Genomic DNA, 22676 nt, shown 5'->3' with positions numbered 1-22676 from the left:
GTGTACAGGATATGACAGTACTACATGAAAAAATTACATCATTACTAACTTCCTATCTACAATTTTCCTCCAAATCAGTCTGTTACTTATCAAGACTCCAACATTATCAGATCTTATATTTCTATCGTCTAAGGCACTTTGTACCGTATCAATCCACCTATATCTTGGTCTTTCTCTGGGTCGTTTTCCTGCCAACCTGGCAGAGAACACTTGTTTTGCTAATCTTTCCTCTCCCATTCTATTCAAGTGACCATACCACCTGAGATTAGCTCTGCTAACGCATTCCTGGATGCAGACAATGTCAAGTTCTTTCCTAATATCTTCTCATTTTTAATATGATATTTCCATTGATGCCATCTGTTCCCGCCTCTAATCTTTCTCAGGACTCTCATATCTGCAGTCTCTAGTCTTTGGTCAAGTGTTTTACTTCTGACCCAGTTCTCAGATCCATAAGTTAAAACTGGTTTGAACACTGTCTTGTATACAGCTAATTTAGTGTTCCGACTAATATCTCTCTTATTCCATATGAATTAATTCAATTGACTTCCCACCATACCAGCTTTGCTGATTCTGTTGTCTATTTCTATATTTAATTTACCATCTTCAGTAAAAATCGTGCCTAAGTAGCTGAAATGTTTTACTTATTCCACAGGTTCTCCATTCACAACACAGTTAACATTTTCAATGATTTTGCCTATTTTCATTGTCTTTGTCTTTTTATTGCTGACCTTCATACCATATCTATTACAACAGCTATTCAATTTAGTCAGAGAATCTTGCAGACTTGTAGCAGATTTATTTAGAAGTATAACATCATCTGCATAAAGCAAAGAGCTGACATTAACATCACCAATTTTGATATCAGGTTTAATACCAATTTCCTTCATAATGTGATCCATATAGATAATGAATAACAGAGGGGATAATGTACATCCTTGTCTCACAATAGATTTAACATTAAACCATCTTCCTGTACTTCCTTCAATTCTAACTGCTGACTTACAACTCAAATAAAGACTAAGTACTGCTTGATATAATGCCCCATTGACACCATATAACTGCAGCGTATTGAATAGCTTCTCTCTTGGCACCTTGTCATATGCCTTTTCCAAATCGACAAAACTTAAATACAGATCTTTGTTATATTCCCATGCTTTCTCGACTATTTGTCGTAAAGTGAAGATCTGATCCTGACAGCCTCTATTTGGCCTGAATCCAGCTTGTTCTTCCACAATGCTTCTCAACTGTTTCTCAAGTATACTTGCATAGATCTTGCCAGGAACACTCAGTAGGGTAATACCTCTGTAATTCTCACATGCAGTTTTATTCCCTTTTTATATATGGGTACTATGAGAGCTCTACTCCAATCATCGGGAATTCGTCCCTCTGTCCAGGCTTTCTGAACTATGCAGTGCAGCCACTGTAAGACTTTTATACCACCATACTTCAGCATTTCTGGTCGAATATCATCTACTCCTGCTGCCTTTCCACATTTCAAGCCTTTGATGGCTTTTTCTACTTCAAGTATGGATATGTATTCCTGACTGCATGCCTGGTCAGTGTTTTTTTATCACTGTGCTGTCATCACTGCTTGTTTCATTTAGCAGTTTTTCAAAGTAATTACTCCATACTTCAAGGATATCTTTTTCTCCTGTTTCATGTCACCTTTATCATCTCTAAATCTTTTTACAGCACTCTTTCCTCCATTCCTAAGCTTCTTCAACAACCTCCAGAATATTTTGCCACCTTCTTGATATTTATTTTCTATATTCTTGCCAAAGTCCCCCCATGACTTTTGTTTAGATAGTTTTACACACTGTTTAGCTTTCTTACATTTGTCTCTGTATTCTGTAAGAGTGAAAGCTGACTTATTTGCCAGTAACTTTTGATATGCTTTCTTCTTTTCCTTCACTGCCTCTTTAACTTCCTGTGTCCACCAGGGAGTTCTGATTTTTTTATCCTTGCACACAACCTCACCACATGCCTCTCTGGCAGAATCAATCAATGTTTTCTTCAGAGTTTGCCACTGAATCTCCAAGGTTTGATTCCTGTTCTCAAACTCTTTCATTTTCTTTTCAATAATCTTTCTGTATTTTAGTCTACAGTTCACATCTGGGAGCTGCTCAACTTTTATTCGCTTTAAAACTTTCTTACATGTTATTCTTTTCAATATGAAATTCAATTTTATCCTGCTCAAGACTAAATAGCGATCACTTTCAATTTCAAATCCTCTGTACACTCTGGTGTCCTGCACCAGGGAGAAAACATCACTATCAACAATAACATAGTCAATGAGACTTTTCTTATTCCTAGCCTCTTCTCTCCATGTGAATTTGTGCACATTTTTATGTTGGAACATGGTGTTAATAATAACCAGTCCATGTCCTGAGCAGAAATCCAACAGGTATTTGCCATTATTATTAACTTTTCTCTTTTCTCCAAATTTTCCCAAAATATTTTTGTATGTCTCATAATCATTTCCTACTCTGCTATTTAGATCCCCAACAAGGACCAACTTTTCCTTTTTCATTGTGTCAGTTGCTTTTTCTAAAGCCTCAAAAAATTCCTCCACTTCTACCTTAGTAGAACCTTCTGTGGGACCATAGGCACAAATAAGTCTCATTGTCCAGTTCCCCATTCTCATATTTGCCCACATTACTCTACTTGAGACTGACTGCCATTCAAGAAGATTAGCCTCGTATTTTGTGTTGAATACTATGGCTACTCCTTCTTTTCCTTGATTGTCATTGCCTGAATATAACATTTTGTATTTATTGCTCAGAAAGATCTCACCAGTTTTGGTCTTTTTTGTTTCAGTCACCCCTATTATGTCGATCTGGTACTTATCTAATTCCTCAGCTAGCTCCATTTCTTTGCCATTCAGGCTTCTTATGTTGATAGTACCGATCTTTAACTCTGGTGATGTTGAGTTGGGGTTTGTTTTCAGATTTGTTCCAGTAGCTGACTTTTCGCTGTTCGCCCTGGTTCCCTGGCGAAAACAACGGGGGCCTTGTTTAACCGGGCGACGCCCCAGCCGGCATGAAATTTTGTCATGTTGTACCATCATTTTTTATTTTGGTTTAACCAATTAGAATACAATTTGGTCGGCTAAATCCCAAATTGACAGCCCATCCTCGTTCATTCAGTATCAAAGTAGATACCCAACAGGATGCACCACGAGAAGGTGAGGATTGGACATTAGGTCAGAAGCCCTGGTCGGTTCTCCGCATTCCTTTAAAGGCTATGTGGAGGTCTCCTCTCAGTTATACAGCTTTGACCCTTAAGCACCCCAGAACTGACAATTCCAAAAGGTGCAACCTAAGTAGCTAATGTAAGATATCTTAAAAAAAGTCATTAAATTTCCTAACTTATTAAAAAAAAAATTAAATAAAATAAAAGAATAAATAAATAAATAAAAAGATATATGTATATATATATATAGATATATATACACAATTAAAAAGTTAGGAAAGATTAGCTGATTTAAAAAGTACTATCTGCCACAAAGGGCAAAGATGTAAACAATCGGATCTGTTTAAGTTAGGAGAGAAGCAGAGTTTTACATGTTTCTTTATAAAGCCGTTCCATGAGGAACTGACTTTTGTGAAGGACTCTTGTCTTGTTCCAATGAACCCTATGTCTAGTGTTTATGGCATGCTTTGCAAGTCCAGACTGTTCAGGTTCAAGGTACTGAAATAAGACTTCTGTTCTTCTAGCCATATAAAAGCAGATCTTCCTGTTCGTCCAAAATAAGATAACCCACAAGCGCAAGGAATCTGATAGGCACCTGGATAATTGAGATGTGGAAGCTTGTCCTTTGGAGAAGTAAGAAAGGTGGAGATTTTTCTGAAATCTCCACCTTTCTGAAAAACCACTGAATTTAAAAATTGAGTGGTTTTAAAACTTTTGCTATGCGTTCACTAATGCCTTGCACATAAGGGATAGGAATATGAGTTATTTCTTCTGTATTTGAAGAGGTAGAGATACCAAAACTGCTCAAAGCTCTTTTGATGAAAGAATTTTTATAACCATTAGATAAAAAAGTTATATTACATTAGCTACTTAGGTGATGCCTTTTGGAATTGTCAGTTATTATTCTATTAGCTTTATACTGAAGATGCTTTCATATTCAGGCAAAAATTATACTAATAAATAATATTTTACGTGAGTTAATTCCAGTATTATAATTAATTTAAATATGTCTACTCATGGTATTTCCTTATTGAAACACGTCCTAATTTTTGCATAAATGTTCTCCTTCAGCTGTTGGATTGTCTGGGCTGGCTCACACACCTTTTCCTTCAGATCTCTTCAAAATTATTCACTCACCAAAAACATGCCTTAGGAGTTCCACTGTAGCTCAATTTTGGGTTGTGAACTTTTCCAGGATTAATTTTCCAGGTGGTGTTCCTTAGAATACCTGTAAAAAAATAAAATGAAAAAATTGATAATCAAAAAAGTTATTCACATTTTAAACCCCTTCATGACTTATGGACCACCCTATAGTAGATGGAGAAGATAATACTAGGAGCCCGGCTTCATCAAAGAAAGAAAATTTTCAGCATCCACCTTTTCAGAAGTTAGATTTGGATTTGTCACTGACTGTTTTGCAACAGTTGCAAACTTCAATGTATGCTGAGAATGGAGCTGGACTTTTCTGTGTCAACAAACTTGAGATAAGCTGAACTTTTTTCTAGGACTGCCATTGTAACCTTGGAAAACTGAGGCTTAGATAGTGATGGGAATTCAGAAAGTTGTGAGGAATAAAGACCTTCCATTCAGAAATAACAATTTTTATAATGTGATGAGAGCAAGTGTTTGTATCAGCAGAGTGAAAATAGTAGTTTTAAACAGAGAGAAAGCCTCAAAGTCATCCACTTTGTGTTACTATAGCGCTTGAGAATGGCTAAGGGAAGGGTATTCTAAATTAGAAGAAATAACTTGCACAAAGTAGTCTTAAGTTTTGGGAGAAAAGGTGACTTTTATGATATACTTAGAACAAGAACAAATTAAGTAAAGATCATAAGTGTTTGTAGAGAGAGTGTTAGCTGGGTGATGGATAAATTAATGATTTGAATAAGAACATTACTAAAAGCAAATACTTCCGAACCTCTTCCAGTTCTAAGTTGTGAAAATTACATCACTAAGGAAGATGGTTTTACTATTTCAATGGATGGACTGCAGAAAATCAAGTTTCAGTGATAAAAAAAAGAAAAAAAGAAAAATCAAGGTAATTTTCAGAATTTGGAGAGTGGCAGAGATAGCAGATGGATGTTACATAATGAAATAAGAAAATCATAAGCCAGAACAGGTCAAAATGAGAGGATTCCCAATTTGAGAGTCTCTTGCATGAGCTATCAGATTGTGTCAGTGTAAAAGTGCCATCCTTGTGGTGAAATGAATTATACAGTGTTGTTGTTGTAGCTGTAATTTGAGGCTCAGTTAAAAATAGGATACTGGATCTGGATGTCTGCCACTCCCACACAAGAGGACAAAAGGCCTATAGCAAATAAATGTTGTGTGTCCAGACAAATATAAATGGTTTGCAACATTAGTGTTAGCAATAACTTTTATAAATTATATTTTTGGCATTCGTAAAAAGATTTTTATATCTACAGTGATAATATGATTTTTTTTGTTTTGTTTTTTGTTTCAGGATTGTACTAAACAGTTAGTTAAAGAATGGAGGTAGAACACTGAGTCTTCTTTGTCATGACATAATCTCAGTCCTGTATATCACACTATTCAGATCCCCATTCCCCTCCATGCAAAGTCTGGCAGAGTGGGTGACAGCAGGATTATGCCTTGCTAATTGGGAAGATTTCTGCTATTCATTCAAGTACCCTTGAATGAATCCAGATACACTGCACTTACTTTTGAAAATATTATTCACTCGATACAAGCAAAACATGGCTCATCTACCTAACATATTTAAGCTAACTGACTACAGGGCTTCCCATAATGACCAGCCTTATAGTTCCATATATATTTGTTTTTGCAAGTTACCTAGTTTGCTGGTTTTGCCATGACCTCTCCAAAGGAAATGGAGGATACCATAAGAAGCAAGGTTGATAATTAATTGGAGAAGAGGATGTATATCACCATACTTAATCAGTCCATTGGTGGTCCTAGAAGGATATAAAAAATTGTTACTCAGCAAGTAGCTCAAATAGAAAGAAATACAGGCTTGCCTAAAAAATAATAAGTACACCCAACAGTTTAAATAATATTAGAATTTACATGACGTCTGTGGCAATGATTGAATCCTTTTCTATCATATTTTTTAGGTCATTTTATGACCTAAAAAATGATATATATATATATATATAAGCTGATAGATATGTAAAATTATATATACCTGAAGAAGATCCATTTTGATGAATTTCAATCCAGGACGCTCACTAGTATATTTGTCAGTCATCTGCCTAATTACAACTTCACTGATATCTATATTTATATTGCTATGATAGCCAACATCATACATATCTGCACTGATACTTGAATTTCCACAACCTACAACAAGGACCTTATCAGACATACGTATGTACTTATTCAACAAACTGCAAAGCTGAGGATATTCTCCATACCTAAAACAAAAAAACATGAAATCTTACAATAACATTGAATAAATGAAAAGAAGTCTTATAATGGTGTGGAAATATATTGTTAGATAACTCTAAAGATTTAATTTTTTTTAAATTTAAATTCTGAGTAATTAAAATGTCTGGAGTAATTACTTTGATAGACTGTTAATGAAAACAACAGTGACAGAACCATACCAGAAAATTTTCAAGAGGAATACATATCAAAGAGGTAGAAAAACCATCAAAAACTTGAAATGTAGAAAGGCAGCTGGAGTAGATATTTGACCAGAAATAATGCTTAAGTGTGGAGGTATAAAAGTTTTGCAGTGGCTACAATGAATAATTCAGAGGGGCTTGGTCAGAAGATCGAATTCCCAATGATTGGAGTAGAGTTCTCATAGTACCCATCTATCTATCTATCTATATATATATATATATATATATATAAAGGGGGGGGGGGAATAAAGCTGAATGTGAGAATTACAGAGGAATTTCTGTATTAAGTGTTCCAGGTAAAATTTATGCAAGCATATTTGAAAAGAGGTTGAGAAAGATAGCGAAAGAGAAACTTGGAAAACAAGTTGGGTTCAGGCCAAACAGAGGTTGTCAAGATCAGATTTTCAATTTAAGACAAATAGTTGAGAAATCATGGGAATATGACAAAGATCTGTACTTAAGTTTTGTAGATCTGGAAAAGGCATATGACAAGTGCCCAGAAAAAAGCTTTTCAAAATACTTCAATTATATGGGGCAAATACAACATTATACAGAGCAGTCTATACTTAAGTGATAAATCAGCCATTAGAATTGAAGGAAATACAAGAAGCTGGTTTGATGTAAAATCAGGGGGTAAGACAAGGATGCACATTATCTCCACTCGTATTCATCATCTATATGGATCACATTATGAAAGGTGGCGGCATTAGGCCTGATATAAGAACAGGAGATGTCAAACTTAGTTCTTTGCTTTATACAAATGATGTTGTACTCCTATACACATCTAGTGCAAGTCTCCAGGTTTCTCTAACCAAATTGCATAACAGCTGTAACAAATTTGATATGAAAATCAGCAATAAAAAGACCAAAACTATGAAAATAGGCAGGAACACAGAAAACTTCAGTTTTCTGAATTGAGAACAAGTAAAATATTTCAGCTATTTATTCACAGTTTTTAGTGAAGATGACAGGTTAAATCTGGAAGTAGACTTGGCTAGCCAGCTGAATAAATAAAGCTTGTATGGGTAGCCAGCTGAATAAATTTATATGGAATAAAAGAGAAATTAGCCAAAAATACCACATTAGCAGTATAAATACTGTGTTCAAACAAGTTTTAAGTTATGGATCTGAGAGTTGGGTTAGAAATAAAGCACTTAATCAAAGATTAGAGACTACAGATATAGAAAAAAATTATGGCAATGGGAGGAGAAAGACTGGCTTACTAGCCTTTTCATGAAATAAGTGTGTGTGTGTGTGTGTGTGTGTTTGTGTGTGCATGTGGAAACTAGGTTTTTAACAAACACCAGAGGAAATACTTAGATGCTAGAGTAATTATTTTACTCTAACATGATGACCTCAATACAGAGGCTGACACATCAAGTGCTATTTGATGTGTCAGCCTCTGTATTGAGATCATCATGAAGAACACATGCCTATGCACAGGACACAAGCTACATTAGATTACACAAAGTAAGATAAATCTAAATACTTTATTAATCATTTATCCTCACCTGGAAGAAAAAATAATGAATTAAAAAATAAAGATAAAAAGAAATTTTTAAAGAATAAATTATACTTACGATTTAAAAAAACTTTTACGTCATCTTTCGTCATGTTTTATGAATGTTTTACAAAACATCAAGTGTTCTTTTATTATTCTTACCCTAAGAGGTTTTGACTTAAAACCTATTGAAAACAAGATTATGAAGAAAAATTCAATCAAAAACTAGGCTTAATAAATATATTTGAAGAAGAAGACATAAATAAAATAAGCAAAACCTTAAGGGAAGTAATAATCTCAGCAGCCAACGAATTCAAAAGCAACAAACAACAAAAAGACCATAAACTTTCAGAGGAAACCTTACAATTACTAAAAAAGAGACGAAATATGAAACAAGACAAAAACTTAATTTCTAAAATAGAATATGCAGAACTAGGAAAAGCAATAAGGAAAGAGATGAGAAATTAAATAAGATCTTATAACACTAAAAAAATAAAAGAAACAATTGAAAACAATAAAAATATGAAAACACTAAGAAAACATTTATCAGTTGACAAAAGTCAAATAACTGCAATAAAAGATAAGAATGGAACTACAATAAAGAATCAAGAACAAATCCTAAGCAGGCTAGAAGAATTTTATAAAGAACTCTATAGTGATCTTTCAATAGATAAATCAAATATAACTCTTTTCCATTGCATATAGAATTCATCCCCCCCCTTTACTGAAGATGAAATAAGACAAGCATTAAAACATATGAAAAATGTCCTGGTGAAGACCAAATTCGCACAGAATAATTAATTTAATAATAATTAAATGGAGAGGAAACAATATAATTCACCATTTAACAAATCTACTAAATCTATGCCTAGAAGAGAGGAAGATACCAGAAAACTGGAAAAATGCTACTCTGATACTGTTATTTAAAAAAGGGGGACAAAGAAAAAGTAAGGAACTATAGACCAATTAGTATTCTCTCCAATCTGTACAAAATTCTCACAAAAATAATAACAAACAGGTTAACTCCTCTTCTATAACTCAATTCTACCAGTAGAACAAGCAGGATTCCGTAAAGGCTTTAACACAATTGATCATATTCATGCAGTAAAACAAATAATAGAAAATGCAGAAGAAAACCAACTGCCTCCGTTTAGCCTTTATTGATCATGAAAAAGCATTTGATTCCATCAAAACTAATGCAATAATCAAAGCACTCGCTCCAGAATCAGGGAGTTCCTGGAGAATATATGGACCTCCTCCAGGAAATATACCACACTGCAACAACAGCAACAATCCAACTTCACACAAGTAGCAATAAAATATCAATTGAAAAAGGTGTCTGACAAGGAGACTCTCTATCACCCAAAATCTTTACAGCAGTCCTTCAAGAAATATTTAATAATATAAACTGCACAAACCTTGGCATAAAAATTAATAACAGAAACTTAACACACCTAAGATATGCAGATGATATCATAATTTTTGCAAACACTCCAGAAGACCTATATCCCCATCCCATTTACTTGTCTGTCCAAGGATGGGTTGAGTCCCCTCAAAATTCCCCGGTTGCATTAATACTGGTGTATTAATGCAACCAGCTCGCCACTCCTCTGCTGCATCCCGTAAGGGCAGTATTCTTGACTGTAATCCATGTGTGTTCACGGGACCAGTCTGCCTGCTTGCAGGATGAAAAACCCCAGATAAACTAGGGGGAAAAACCCTGAGCCCATGCCCAAGACCAACTAACTTGGCTATGGCTGAGGAAGATCCTTAAGTTCCTCACGTCGTCGACGGGAATCGAACCTAGGACACTCCTTCCCCAGGCATATGGTTGCGATGCACAAAGCCACTAGGCTAACCATGCGGACCTATATCATGAAAGCAGAAAAAAATAAACAGAGAAAAAACTAAAATCATGTTTAATCATTTTGTAACACCAAAAAACATAACAATAGAAAACAATTTCTTGGAAAGAGTCTCTTCATATACATACTTAGGTCATCTCATTGATCTAAACTGTGGACTCCAAAAAGAAATAAATAGGAGAGTCCAACTTGCCTGGGATGCATTCAGAAAATTGAAAACCATTTTTCAAAACAATGATGTCCCACTCTGTTTAAAAAGGAAGACAATTGACCAGTGTATACTTCCAGTATATAGTTGTGAAACTTAGTCGCTAACAAAAGCACTGGCAAATGGCAAATAAACTAACAACAACAACTCAAAGAAAAATGGAGAGGTTGATGCTAGGCATCACATTAATAGATAAGAAGCGAAACACCTGGATAAGAAACCAGAATCACTAACATCATTCTTCACCATAAGCAACTAAAATGGAAAAAATGGGCCGGACATCTATCCAGAAGAGAAGATGAGTGATGGACCACCATACCAACGAACTGGATTCCAAAAAAAGGGAAACGAGGCCGAGGATGTCCTAAAAGAAGGTGAAGTGATTAACTGTCAAATTTTGTTGCTGAAAATTGGTCAATCGTTGCCAAGAACAAAGAAAGCTGGAAAGAACTGGAGGAGGAGGCCTTCATCCAACAGTGGAGAGAAAATGGCTGAAAAGAAGAAAATTACCCTAAGACCAAACGGAGTCAGACTCATCTAAGAGGTCCCATTGTCATACACATAGCTAATCATTACCACACTTTAAACACAATCAAATTTTCTGGAGATACCACACTCTCAGGCAAGGCATTCCAATCATTCATAACTCTGCATGCAAAAAACCTGTACAGCTTCTGGGGATGACCTCTTGTTCTTCCCTGATCTCCCATTATTTTATGAAAAACCTCTTCAACATTGATTCCATAAACAACCCCTTACTAACTTGTACATCTCTATCATATCACCCCTCTTCCTATCCACTAGACTCTGTAAATTGCATCTTCTAACCTTTCCTTATATTCACCATTTCAGAGATCAGAAACTAGCTTAGGAAGACACCTCTGGACCCTTTCCAACATCTCTTGATCTTTTTGAAACCAGGTGACCAAATCTGTGCACAGTAGTCCACGTGTGGCTTAATCAGAGACTTATACAATGGAACAAGGATCTCCTAACTTCTACAAGTCAGTATCCTCCGCATCATTCCCAGAATTCGTTGGGATATCCTCACAATTTTGGCAATGTGTGTTCTAAATTTCAGATCCTTATCAACTATCACCCCAAGATCTCTTATTTCCTCCAACAATATATCCCCTCCAAGTATAAATTCTACATCTTTCTTTCTTTCCCCAATTTTAAAATCTTACATTTTGCAACAATGAACTTGCATTCCCATGGTCATTCACTCAATCTATTCAAGTCTTCTTGAAAGGCCACAACATCTTCTCTGCTCTTCATAGTTCATCCCAACTCTGCATGATTTGCAAACAACTGAATAACCCCACCCAAATCTTTGCCAATATCATTAACATACAGGTTAAACAGCAATGGCCCTAAAACAGACCCCTGAGGCATACCACTAGTGATTTCCTCTTCTGGGATATTGCTCCCCCATACACATCTTGCTGATACCTATCAGATAGCCAGTCTCTGATCCAATGCACTAATCTAATCTAATGTCCAACCCTATCTGCTCTAGTTTGACTATCAACTTATCATGCAGTAATCTATCAAAAGCCTTTGCAAAATCTAAGCATACTACTGTGTATCCATCTCCTTTGTTCAATAAAGCTGTCACCTTATTATAATAAGTAAGTAGATTACTAAAACATGACCTCCCTTTAGCAAAATCCATGCTGTCCATCAAAGACTGTAAGCCAACTCTGTCAACCCAATTCTGGATCCTGGTTTTCACCAGCTCCTCCAACACTTTAACCACAATTGACACACAGATAGGCCTGTAATTTGATGCATGAGTTCTGTCACCTCCCTTATGAAGTGTCACAATCTTGCCTTTCTTCCACTCCTTTGGAATTTCATCCAGTGCAAGACTCATAATAAACAAACACCCATCTTATATAACCTTCTGACCATTGAAATACATTAAACATTGCTTCCAATAGACAGTTCTTGAACATAACTCAAGCTGCAAAGAGCTCCTTTCCAGTCAACTCCTCATTCCATGCTACACCTGCAAGCTGTCTTCTGAGCTCCTCATAATCCCTAGCCTTATATCCTTTCCTCATAGAGGTTCTCATACTGCTGGAAACCACCTAGGTAATCACTTCCTGGTCACTCTCAACAGCTGGAGTATGATTTGACACCTCATTTATAATAACATCCTCTTATGAGATGATTAATACCCTCAATCCTCGTGTGGCCTCTGTTCCATACCGCCTGAAGTAGTCCCTGAAAAACTCACGAAACTCATTTTCTTTACTTCCTATTGCTCATCCCAATCTATATTGCCATAATTAAAATTGTCCATAATGATCACTATTTTCTTATTTGCTTGGCTTTTCATAATTAAAAGTAAAGTAATTACTCCAACACATGGTTTTGTCTCCATAAATTCTTCACAATGAATGCTGCCCACCGTGTAACCTTGAAAGAACCAAAGGAAATAAATTTAACTGAGTTATAAATCCCCACCCTTAGAATTAATCCACAAACTTTGTATTAGTAATATTCATATAAAAACCCTTATCTAACGCTTAGTCCACTGATGGTCCATTAGTAACACAAGTGGGCTTCTTCTTCAGCTTCTTTCCATCCACTGCTGGATAAGAGCTTCTCTCAAATTTACAGTTGTTTCTGTTCTTAACTAACATCCACAATCTTATGTCAAACCATTGTGGATCATCCCTTCATCTTGTTCTATGGCAACCTTTCCTTCTCTTGGTAGCCACTTTATTTTTGTCCATCTGTCACATATCAATCTGCTAATATTGTCAGTTCATCTCCATTTATGTGCTTTATAATGCTTCACAATATTCTCTTCTCATCTCTCTATTTCTAATACTATCCCTTTTTGTTATGTAAAACCTTCATCTCCAAGACTCTCTGGGCCACAAACAACCTGTCTTATTGTTAAAAGCAGATAAAGATAATTTTTATGCAGCTAAAATGCTTGTCTAAAATGCTTTCCTAACATGATTATTCTATTTATTTCTATATCTTGTTTTTCCTTAAAGCTAATACATTCTTCATAATGAATTGTGAAGAATGCATTAGATTTGAATTGTGGATAAATATCATCCACAATTCAATAACACTATTTGGTAGTTTTAGTTCAGTTTGATCTGAATTTGTCATAAAGTTTGTTTTAGTTATGTTCTTTAAGTCTTTTTTTCCTTCTTTCTCTATCAAGGTCATTAAGCAATTTTTGAGATTCTTCCTCATTTTATGCCGCCTGCAAAACATAAATGATTTAGATTTCTTTCAGTGATGTTAATTCCATAGTTTCCCCATAATATATTCCTAAAGATTTCTAATGTACTAGAAAACAATTTGTGTATTATCGATCTCCTTGCCTCACTCCTCTCTTAATGTCAAATTCCTTTCCTAATGGTCTAACTTTATATAAGCTGTTGAGTTCTGACATACAGTTTCTAATAATCAGATATATTTTGTTGGGTGGCCTGTTGTTTTAAGCTGCTATTTCAAAGCTTTCTCAAAATCTACAAACACTAAATGAGATTTTGTGCAGCACTTTCTAAGTGTCATGCATGAAATATAGTCTTATCCTTGCTTTCATTATTCAGGGCAGTAAGAAAGTTTACCATATCTTGCTGTACAATCTGGTTAGTGCTAGTGGAGATGATTGCTTGATTAGGAGTTTTTTGGCACAAGGAGGGCAAAGGTCCTACTGCACCCAAACCAAAGGTTACAGCAGAACTCAAGAATTATAAATAACATGTTATGTACAAAAAGCATATGTTAAGGAATTTAGTAAAGCAAAGCAGTGCCGATATATAAATAGAATGTATAACCAAATATGTTTGTATAAATTAATTATTTTAAAAAGTTAAAAACTTTATGCAATTTGCCTGAGTCTGATAAGATCTAGCTGAGTGTATATGACTCAGTTAGTGTAGTAAAAATTCATTGTTTTCTCATATGAAGTGCCAGCACTCCTTCAAAACATGACAAATGGTGAGATGCACATTGCATTGTTCACACATAGGTGGGTCATCAGCCTTGAGTAAATCAGAATAAGTAAGATAACTGTGACATATACAGTCTAGCAAGTACAACTTCCTCTCTCCTGTTTCTCCATTGATTTGACCACCAATGCTAAATTTCAGGTATAATCTCATACATTTATTTATCAATGCTTCCTGCCATGATGACAACCACTGGTTATTAGTTTTGATCTTCTAAACTGTCTGTAGTCTGTCTATGAAATATATGAAACATATGCTGATGAACAATGGCAATGCTTTGAGAATGGCATGGTGCAAGAATGTTTTCAGCATTTATGGAAGAAATCTACATACTTTTTCCCCCTAGGAACGGAGTTCTTCAGTGATAGAGGAACTTCCAGTTCTCTTCTTTTTTTTTTTTAATGTCTGAATCAAACACAAAAGGTTGCAAGACCTGTAGCACATCAGTGCTGTCTACAAGCAAGAGGGTAAGAAAAGAATTTGAACAGCTGAAGATTGTAATCAAAGCAGAAAGAGATGGAAAGAAAGAGAAGCTGGTTAAGCAACTTTGGGGACTGGACTGTAAATCAATGTTTGCCAGCAGCTGCTTCTGTTCTTACTTTAGAAAAAAAAAGTAGAGGGAGGTTAGTTGCCAATAAAGCAGAGCACTGTCCATGAACCTGTTACCTGTTAAACAAGCATAAGAAAAAAAACTGAATCTCTTATGTGAGAGAGTGGGATCAGACTTTGATTCAGAATAGAATCAAAAAATCTTAGGCAAGGATTTGGAAGCATCATCCCAAATGTGTGAGCAATATTCCATGGATGGACAGATTTAATTATGCAGCACTAACAGTTGTACAGGTGAAAAGTAGTGGCTTCTGCAGAAGAGTAGACTGAATTTTTCTGGTGAGAAGCTATGGCTAAGATGAATTTATGAGTTTCTGCCAGGAAAGGCTGAAGGTATATATCAGTCCAAGAAGGAAGACCTGATCATGTTTGGACATCTGGATATACTGAACATTAGAATAAGTGATCTTTCTTGCAAGAAATCAGCACTAGTTTTGGTAGAAGTGAAGTTAACAAGGTTATCCTTGCCCCAATCAAGTACAATAAGATTCAGGATTTAGGATATTGATCATGGTAGATCTTGAGGCTTCTAATAATTAGGTACTTAAAAGGTTTGCCATTGAAAAAGAGAAATGGAATGTACTGTAATCAGCAAAGCTATGGATAGGAACTGAAGTCAGTGACAGCAAGATTAGCTTCCTCCTATGTATAAATGACAGCATTTATACATAGGAGGAAGAGATTGGGTAAAAGTACAGAGCCTTGGGGTACCTCTGCAGTCATGGGAAAATTTGAGGAGAGGAATCAATTTACCATGACATAGAGTGACAAAGCTGGTGACCCAACTGCAAAAATTAGAAAGTGGAACACAGAATGATAGTTTTCTAAGCAGGCCTCTATGCTAGATCCAATCAGAAATATCAAGAGTAACCTGGTGAATTTCTCTGAATCTTTCTTGGCTTAAGACTAAGATGTGTGGAGGGTAAGATAAAAGATCAGCTGTGGATCAAAAGTGGCAAAATCCATATTGCCAGTCACTAATCAGCTAGTCTGCTTCCAGATGAGGAAGAAGTTTGCTAGTGGTGACCTTCTTCATGGTTTTTGAGAAAATGAAGTGAGAGAAATTGGATGCAGTTTACTGACTGACATTTATCACAACCCATTTTTTTTTTTTTTTGGAATGGGCTGAATGTAGGTTTATTTCCAGGCAGTTAAGGCAGATGACAGTTGAGTAGTAAAGATTTATTAAGTAGGCAAAATAATACTGGTGCTAATTTTTTTTAGCAATGGAAGGGGAATACTATTAGTACAGTGGGAGAACTTTGCTCATCAATGCAGAAACTGAAAAAGAAGAGTGATGCCAGTATGTTAGCCTTGGTTTGGGGGAATCTTACTTATAGTACCATCTGGATAAGAGTGGTGGAAAAACAGATGGGCAAAAGTTGTGGCCAATGGCCTTTAGCCAGGAACCAGAAGACTCGACTGTTATCTGAATAGAAGGTGAATTTGAGGCATTTAGCCCTTTCAAAATCTGATTTGGATTAACAGATGACTTTCTGCAGGCATTATGAGCTGCTATGTGGGATGAGTATGATGCTGGAGGAGGTTTGCTCTTGGGCTACTCATGATATGCTGGATTTTTTTTTAGATTCTGTTGGCACACTTGCTAGAAAACCAAGGTGATAATGGTTGGAAATTTTGGATGGAATAAGGAATGAATATCTTCATTCAAGTGAGGATTACTTGCTAATCAGCCTGAACAGGTGTTTGAATCAAGAGAAAAAGCAATATCTGAACCATGAAAAGGAGGAAGTAATGTTCATTCCATTTGGCATCTTTAAGGCCAAAGGATATGGGACTGAGAAATGTAGGGAGAAGGAAACCTGGATGAAAATTGGTCTGAGTTACCTACAGTGTATTTGAAAGGGGAGCATGTTAAGAAAAGATCAAAGGTGTTGGTAGGATAGTGAGAATATTCTGGTAGGTAGATGGGCTATTAATGTTAAGTTATTACCAATGGCAAATATCTTGGCATTGCTTGATCAATGGAAATGGAGATGGGAAGCTAGTTTGGGTTGTGTACCTCAAAGAAGATGACCTCACTATTTTGGTATTTTGACTGCAGAAAACTGAGCTTTAGAGATAGATAAATAGTCAAAGATGCTAGGAATTTGGAATTTGGAAATATAGAGAGAGGCAGCAAATTAATGAAACATGATTTAATAAGGTAAGGAAATATTGAGCCAAAGCAGATCAAACAATAGGGGAATATTCAAAGTTCTACATTCTCTGAGATCAGATGTCAGCTCTAATGAATGACATGTCCTTATGGCAAAAGGAACTGTGTAAGGTATAGTTTGGACAGCTGCAGTTGACAGTGGTTGTTGAGGTTGTCAGTTGAGATTCTGTTAAGAATAAGTCTGGTTTGGATGACTAGGTAGTTGCATCTCATTTATACTGCTGTTTAGGCTGCAGATGTTGGTCAAGTAAATATGGAAGTTTTTTTTTGTCACATTTGTTGTTTTTTTTGGTTATATTTTTTGTTGCTTTTTTAATTTTTTTTGAAAAAAAAATTTTAATTGAATTTTTTTTTATATAAATAGTATTTTTTAGAACTGCTTTTTGTGGGAGATTTGTGATCCACAGTGTTTCATTAAGCATCTTTCATTTATATATGAAGAAGAAATAAATAAATAGCAGTGAAAGACACAAAAAATACCACCCACATAGAGAGAACTCAGTCTCAACAGTTCCTGTACATACCATCCCCTACAGACACAAACTGGAAGGATTTATCACTAACCAGTTGATCAGGAAGCTTTCAGATTCGTTACTATCAAGTCTGGTCTTGCGTACTTTTTAGTAATCAGTATGCAGAACCATTTATACTGATATAGTAGTCAGCACACTATACCACTGAATGGGAGATCTGGGTCCCTACAGTGTAATTGTCATTTCTTCCAACTATTGAAGGTATTCAATATGGTGGCAATACAATGCTAAATATTGTGATGCAGAAAAACTAGAGAGGGTCCAAAGACAAATAACCAAAGAGATATGAGGGCTCTAGAGTGTTGGTTATGAAGAGTGTTTGAAAGAATATGGATTACAAAGGTTGGTGGGTAGGAGGAAAAGAGGAGATAAGATATAGACCTTTAAGTTAGTTAAGGGATTCTATCGGATTAATACAGAAGAAATTATAAAAAGAGTGGATGTCAAGATGAGAAGAACAAGAGGCCATCCTTGGAAGTTGTATAGAGATGTGAAGAAGGGAGTGAGGAGTAGACTTTGTACACAGAGAGTTGTTAATGAGTGGAACGCATTGCCTGAGTGCACTGTGAATGTAGGTAGCATAAATAACTTCATAGCTCATTATGATAGACATGTTGCTGGTTGAGTGAGCCTCCCACAATGGGTCTGTTGACTACATGGAGGTTACCATATAATAATAATAATAACAACAATAGTCAATTATGCTAGATATTCCAAAGCCTCATTTCTGGAAACATGCTATACCACGAGAAGGCAGGGTTGAATTGAATGTAAGAGGCTGCATACTGTGCATCAACAGTACTTTAGTAGCCCAAGATGGATTCCTTTCCATATTGGTAATGTATCTGTAATTGTGCTGTAATATAGCCACCATTTACATTATAATTACTTGTTTGTGCTATTAAATTTTAAAACAGCAAGAAAATTAAATGCTTATTAGGAGCTAGGTTGATTTTTTTTTCTTTTAGTGTGAAAATGTATAATTTGGTGTGTACACATTTCTGAGATATTACTGAATCAAAAAGAGCCACAAAGGGGAAAAAATACTGTATTTATTTGAATTTTAAAGATGTTTTTCTTCAATGCAGATGCTTTCATGTCTTTGATGCTCTCTATTGAATCAATGCTTTCTGTTAGTGATGTACACAACCTGAAGCAAAATGTTTCCTTTTATTATTTCACTAAGTTTGAAAATTGTGATGTACATTTGTTACACATTATATAAATACACATTATAACCAAGAGCAGCTGAAAATTTCTTGCTATTACAAAAAATTAAAAGATATTAACTTTTCCTATCCCCTTGACATTTTCTACTAGCAGAGTAATTAGCTATGGCCAAAAATGATTTTCTCTCTCTCTCTCTCTTGTGGCAATTATAAATTCTGAGGTTGCTGGTTTGTTACTGCACAGTAGTCTTGATAGCTGTATTCTTTCTTGCAGAAACATATGGAGAGAAGTGGTTTGTTTTACTCTTTTTGGTTTCTTTAAAGAATGAAGTATGTGGCATTTCAGTTATTCATTCTTTTGCTTTTAACAATTTCTAATTAATGTTTGTATTATTAATCCTTCACAGGCAAGGATGGCATATCAGAATCCACTTTGACATTAGATGTTTAAAGATTTCAGTGACTTTCAAGTTCATTCACCTATGGGCTGAAAGTTTGGGGTGTGACAAGGATCATAGGCTTCAGGAACCTTTTCTTTCTTTTTTTGTGTAATTTCTTTATAATGGGAAAACAACTTTCATGAGACAAACAAATGCTATGTCTAGGAGTGTTCTTGATCTTAGAAGAGGACAAACTAATACTGCTTGAAGAGAAAAATGGGAAATAGTAATAGGAGAGATAGAGAGAACAGTATCAGATTTGTATTTTATGAATGAAAAGTACTTGCGAGTTGTCAAAACGATGTTCTAAGAAGAAAGTAATTGTTAATGTTAGATAGTGCTTACATAAAGCAATTAGAAGAACAATGGGATATTGTACTCTTCAACTGAAAAAAACCTCAGTTCAATTCTTGTGTGACAAGAGGAATTTTTTGATGGGCTTCTTTCAGTTGAAGGTGAGCTAGCCAATCTCATATAGAGTTAGTAGTTTTTTTTTTTTAATAGTGACTGTGGTGACCAGTAGATGGCATAGTGTGTAAGCATGATGGTAGTGGTGTTCAGTGTGGTTGGTCAATTAAGTGAGAGAGAGAGAGTTATAGAATAGGGTGACCTCCCTCGATGAGTCCCTGTACTTCTTGGAGGTGTCATATAATAATAATAATAATAATCATATATTAGCTTACTGGCATAACATTTGCTGCTTGGTCAAATTGCTGACAGAGAATTTAATCCAACAACAGGACCATTCAAAAGGTAACTGTATAGCTCAATTTTTAGAACTAACAGGAAAATATAATCCAACAATATCCAAGATAATACTGAATGCAAAATATGTGCTCAGAAGTGTGTCATGACTTCAAAGATATATTCACAAACAACATTCTTTAGGACACTAGGCAATTTTCCCATCATATTCACTACGTAAAGAACATCATTATTACATGGGTATCTCCAGGAGACCACACTAACTTTCATACAAACAATACCGCTCATTAAACTGATTCACCCTGGGAACTAATTCTAGTAATCCAGTCTACTCACTCACTCACTACTCTCCAAGCAAAAAATCTAGTCTGTACAACCTTACTAACCACACTGTTACACAACTTCCAGGGGTGACCTCTAGTTCACTGTTTATTATGTATTGAAAAATTTCCTTTGTACATCTTATAGAATCCCTTCAATAACTCACAAGTTTCCATCATATCCCCTCTTTTCTGCCTATCAACTAAACTCTGCAACACACACACCCTTAATCTACCCCATGTGGTGCATTCCATAGACTTGTCACCAGCTTGGTTACTCATCTCTGAATCTTTACCACCACCACTTGATACCCAAGAAACCCAGGTGACTAAATCTGCCACACAGTAATCAAGATGTGGTTGATCCTCTTGATCAAGATGAGGCAAAAATCAATTCCTCTTGATCTTTGCTGGTCAATGATTGATTTCAGCTTTAAGCTATCTTGCCAAACTTTGGCAATATGCCCTCTCAACTTCAAATCTGTCTATCATTACCCACAAATTTCTAGCCTTATCAATTTCCTGCAATCCAGTACCACTAATATAATACAATACAAAATACTAATAAAATAAAATATGTAATCTGTTCATAAGTGCATAACTTTAATTTTGAAATATTAAATTGAATATCATAGTCCTTTACCCAGAATGTAATTTTCCTAATCTAATTAATTATTGCTCTCCTCAGTTTTGCATCATCAGCAAAACAGTGAATATCCTCCCTTAAATCTTTCCACAAATTAAAGAGTGGTGGCCCTAGTACAGAAATGTAGGGTACGCCATTAGTCACCCTCTTTCACTTAGATTCCACTCCACCACATACCAGAGCTGTCTTAAGGCATGGGCACACTGGACAGTTGCCCAGGGGCCTACAATACTGTTAAGATACTGCCATATATTACTCTCCGGTGTCTGTCTGTCAGCCACCCTCTCTATCCATGCTACTAACTTCGTATCCATTCCCATTTGCTCTAATGTTTATAATAGTTTTTCATGTTGAATTCTGTCAAAGCCTTTGCAAAGTCCAGCAGTATCATGGTACTTTTGTCTTGGAGCTACGTTTGTGTAATGGAACTAATCCTCTTTCCACTATCTTCGAACCTTGCCAGAGCTGACACTTAGATTCAACAATTCTCTTGCACCTTCATGTTGTACATGGGCCAACATGCCATTGAGTCCAGGTCCCTCTTCTGTATTCACACTGATATTTTTCAATATGCTGGGCACCTCCTGTTCATCTACCTCAATTCTGACATCAGACTGTCATAATCATAATCAAATTCCTAATATGTAAACTCTCAAGGAATGTACAAGATACTGTGATGATACTACATGAAATGCTGCATTATTACTAACTTCCTATCATAGTTTCTGACATAAATAGCACAACTTCAAAATTTATTAGCCATCTAACCTTCACCTTTGAAATAAAATCTGCATGGCGAACACTTAAAAAGTAATTGCCATTTAATGTTGAAGAATCATCCTCCCCTCTTCTCAAAGTGACATCCCAAAGGTAATCCTGATTTGGTGTAGGTGATACTATAATTCTCATAGCTGACCTGAGCTCATTCTGAAACTCCTGGTATTACGTTTTTATGAATTTTTCTTATTATTATTTTATTATTTCTTATTATTTTGATGCAGTGTATATTTGAGAAACCAAAGCGATCGAATTTTTTTTTGAACAATGCTTTATGTTAGTGAGATATATTACATCTTGCACATAAATCTACTGCTAAATCGCCATGATATATAACATGCTGATTGTTTTCACATGTACAGCATTACCATTCAAAGGCTTTTGGTCCTCTCCTTGAGAAGAATTTATTCCAATAGTCTTCCTGAGCAAATTCCGAACGAGTTTTAGGAAGTAAATTCATTTCGTAAGATAATCAACAAGTTTCCCTAACAGCGAGAAAAATGTCACTTCCAAACAGCAACACATAAACAAGGGAAAATATTTCATTCCAAAAAACATTTATCATCCACGTGGGCAGCCATATTGCATTTACAAACATAAGTAATTGAAGAGATAACGACAAACACACCACCTATTAAGGCAATACAAATTATTACATCGTTAACATGCGAAATTCGATTCGTTATTAGAGATTGCGAAATGTTTTAAAAGGAATTATTATTATTATTATTATTATTATTATTATTATTATTATTATTGCACAGTATCAATCAGTCTTTCCTTTGAACACATTCACAGTTCATGGCACCCACAACAGAATACAGCAACCCATACCACTCATTCACCACTCTTAACTACACTATTGCTCAGTTCCCAAGGATGGCCCATAGTTCTCCCACCACAAGACCTGTTCTGAAAAATTTCCTCTGTATTAATCT

The 22676-nt window shown here is 35.5% G+C and overlaps 1 protein-coding gene across 1 annotated transcript in view; it reads right to left on the bottom strand.

Moving 5' to 3' along the window:
* LOC150098398 (eEF1A lysine and N-terminal methyltransferase-like) overlaps positions 1-22312 on the bottom strand; it is a 139343-nt gene extending 117031 nt beyond the window's left edge. The window contains exons 1-2 of the mRNA XM_090404818.1: positions 22107-22312; positions 6359-6587 (exon numbers count right to left, since the gene is read on the bottom strand). Of these exons, the coding sequence (XP_090260944.1) occupies positions 6359-6587; positions 22107-22198 (321 nt within the window). The 5' untranslated portion in view covers positions 22199-22312. The remainder of the gene's footprint in view (positions 1-6358; positions 6588-22106) is intronic.
* Positions 22313-22676: the final 364 nt, after the last annotated feature.

The sequence above is a fragment of the Typopeltis vanoorti genome, chromosome 15 (genome assembly GCF_054136105.1).
Source record: "Typopeltis vanoorti isolate ZY-2024b chromosome 15, IOZ_Tvanoo_1.0, whole genome shotgun sequence".
Lineage (NCBI taxonomy): Eukaryota > Metazoa > Arthropoda > Arachnida > Uropygi > Thelyphonidae > Typopeltis > Typopeltis vanoorti.
The sequence above is the reverse complement of the archived record's forward strand: the minus strand, read 5'-3'. Positions and strand labels throughout refer to the sequence as shown.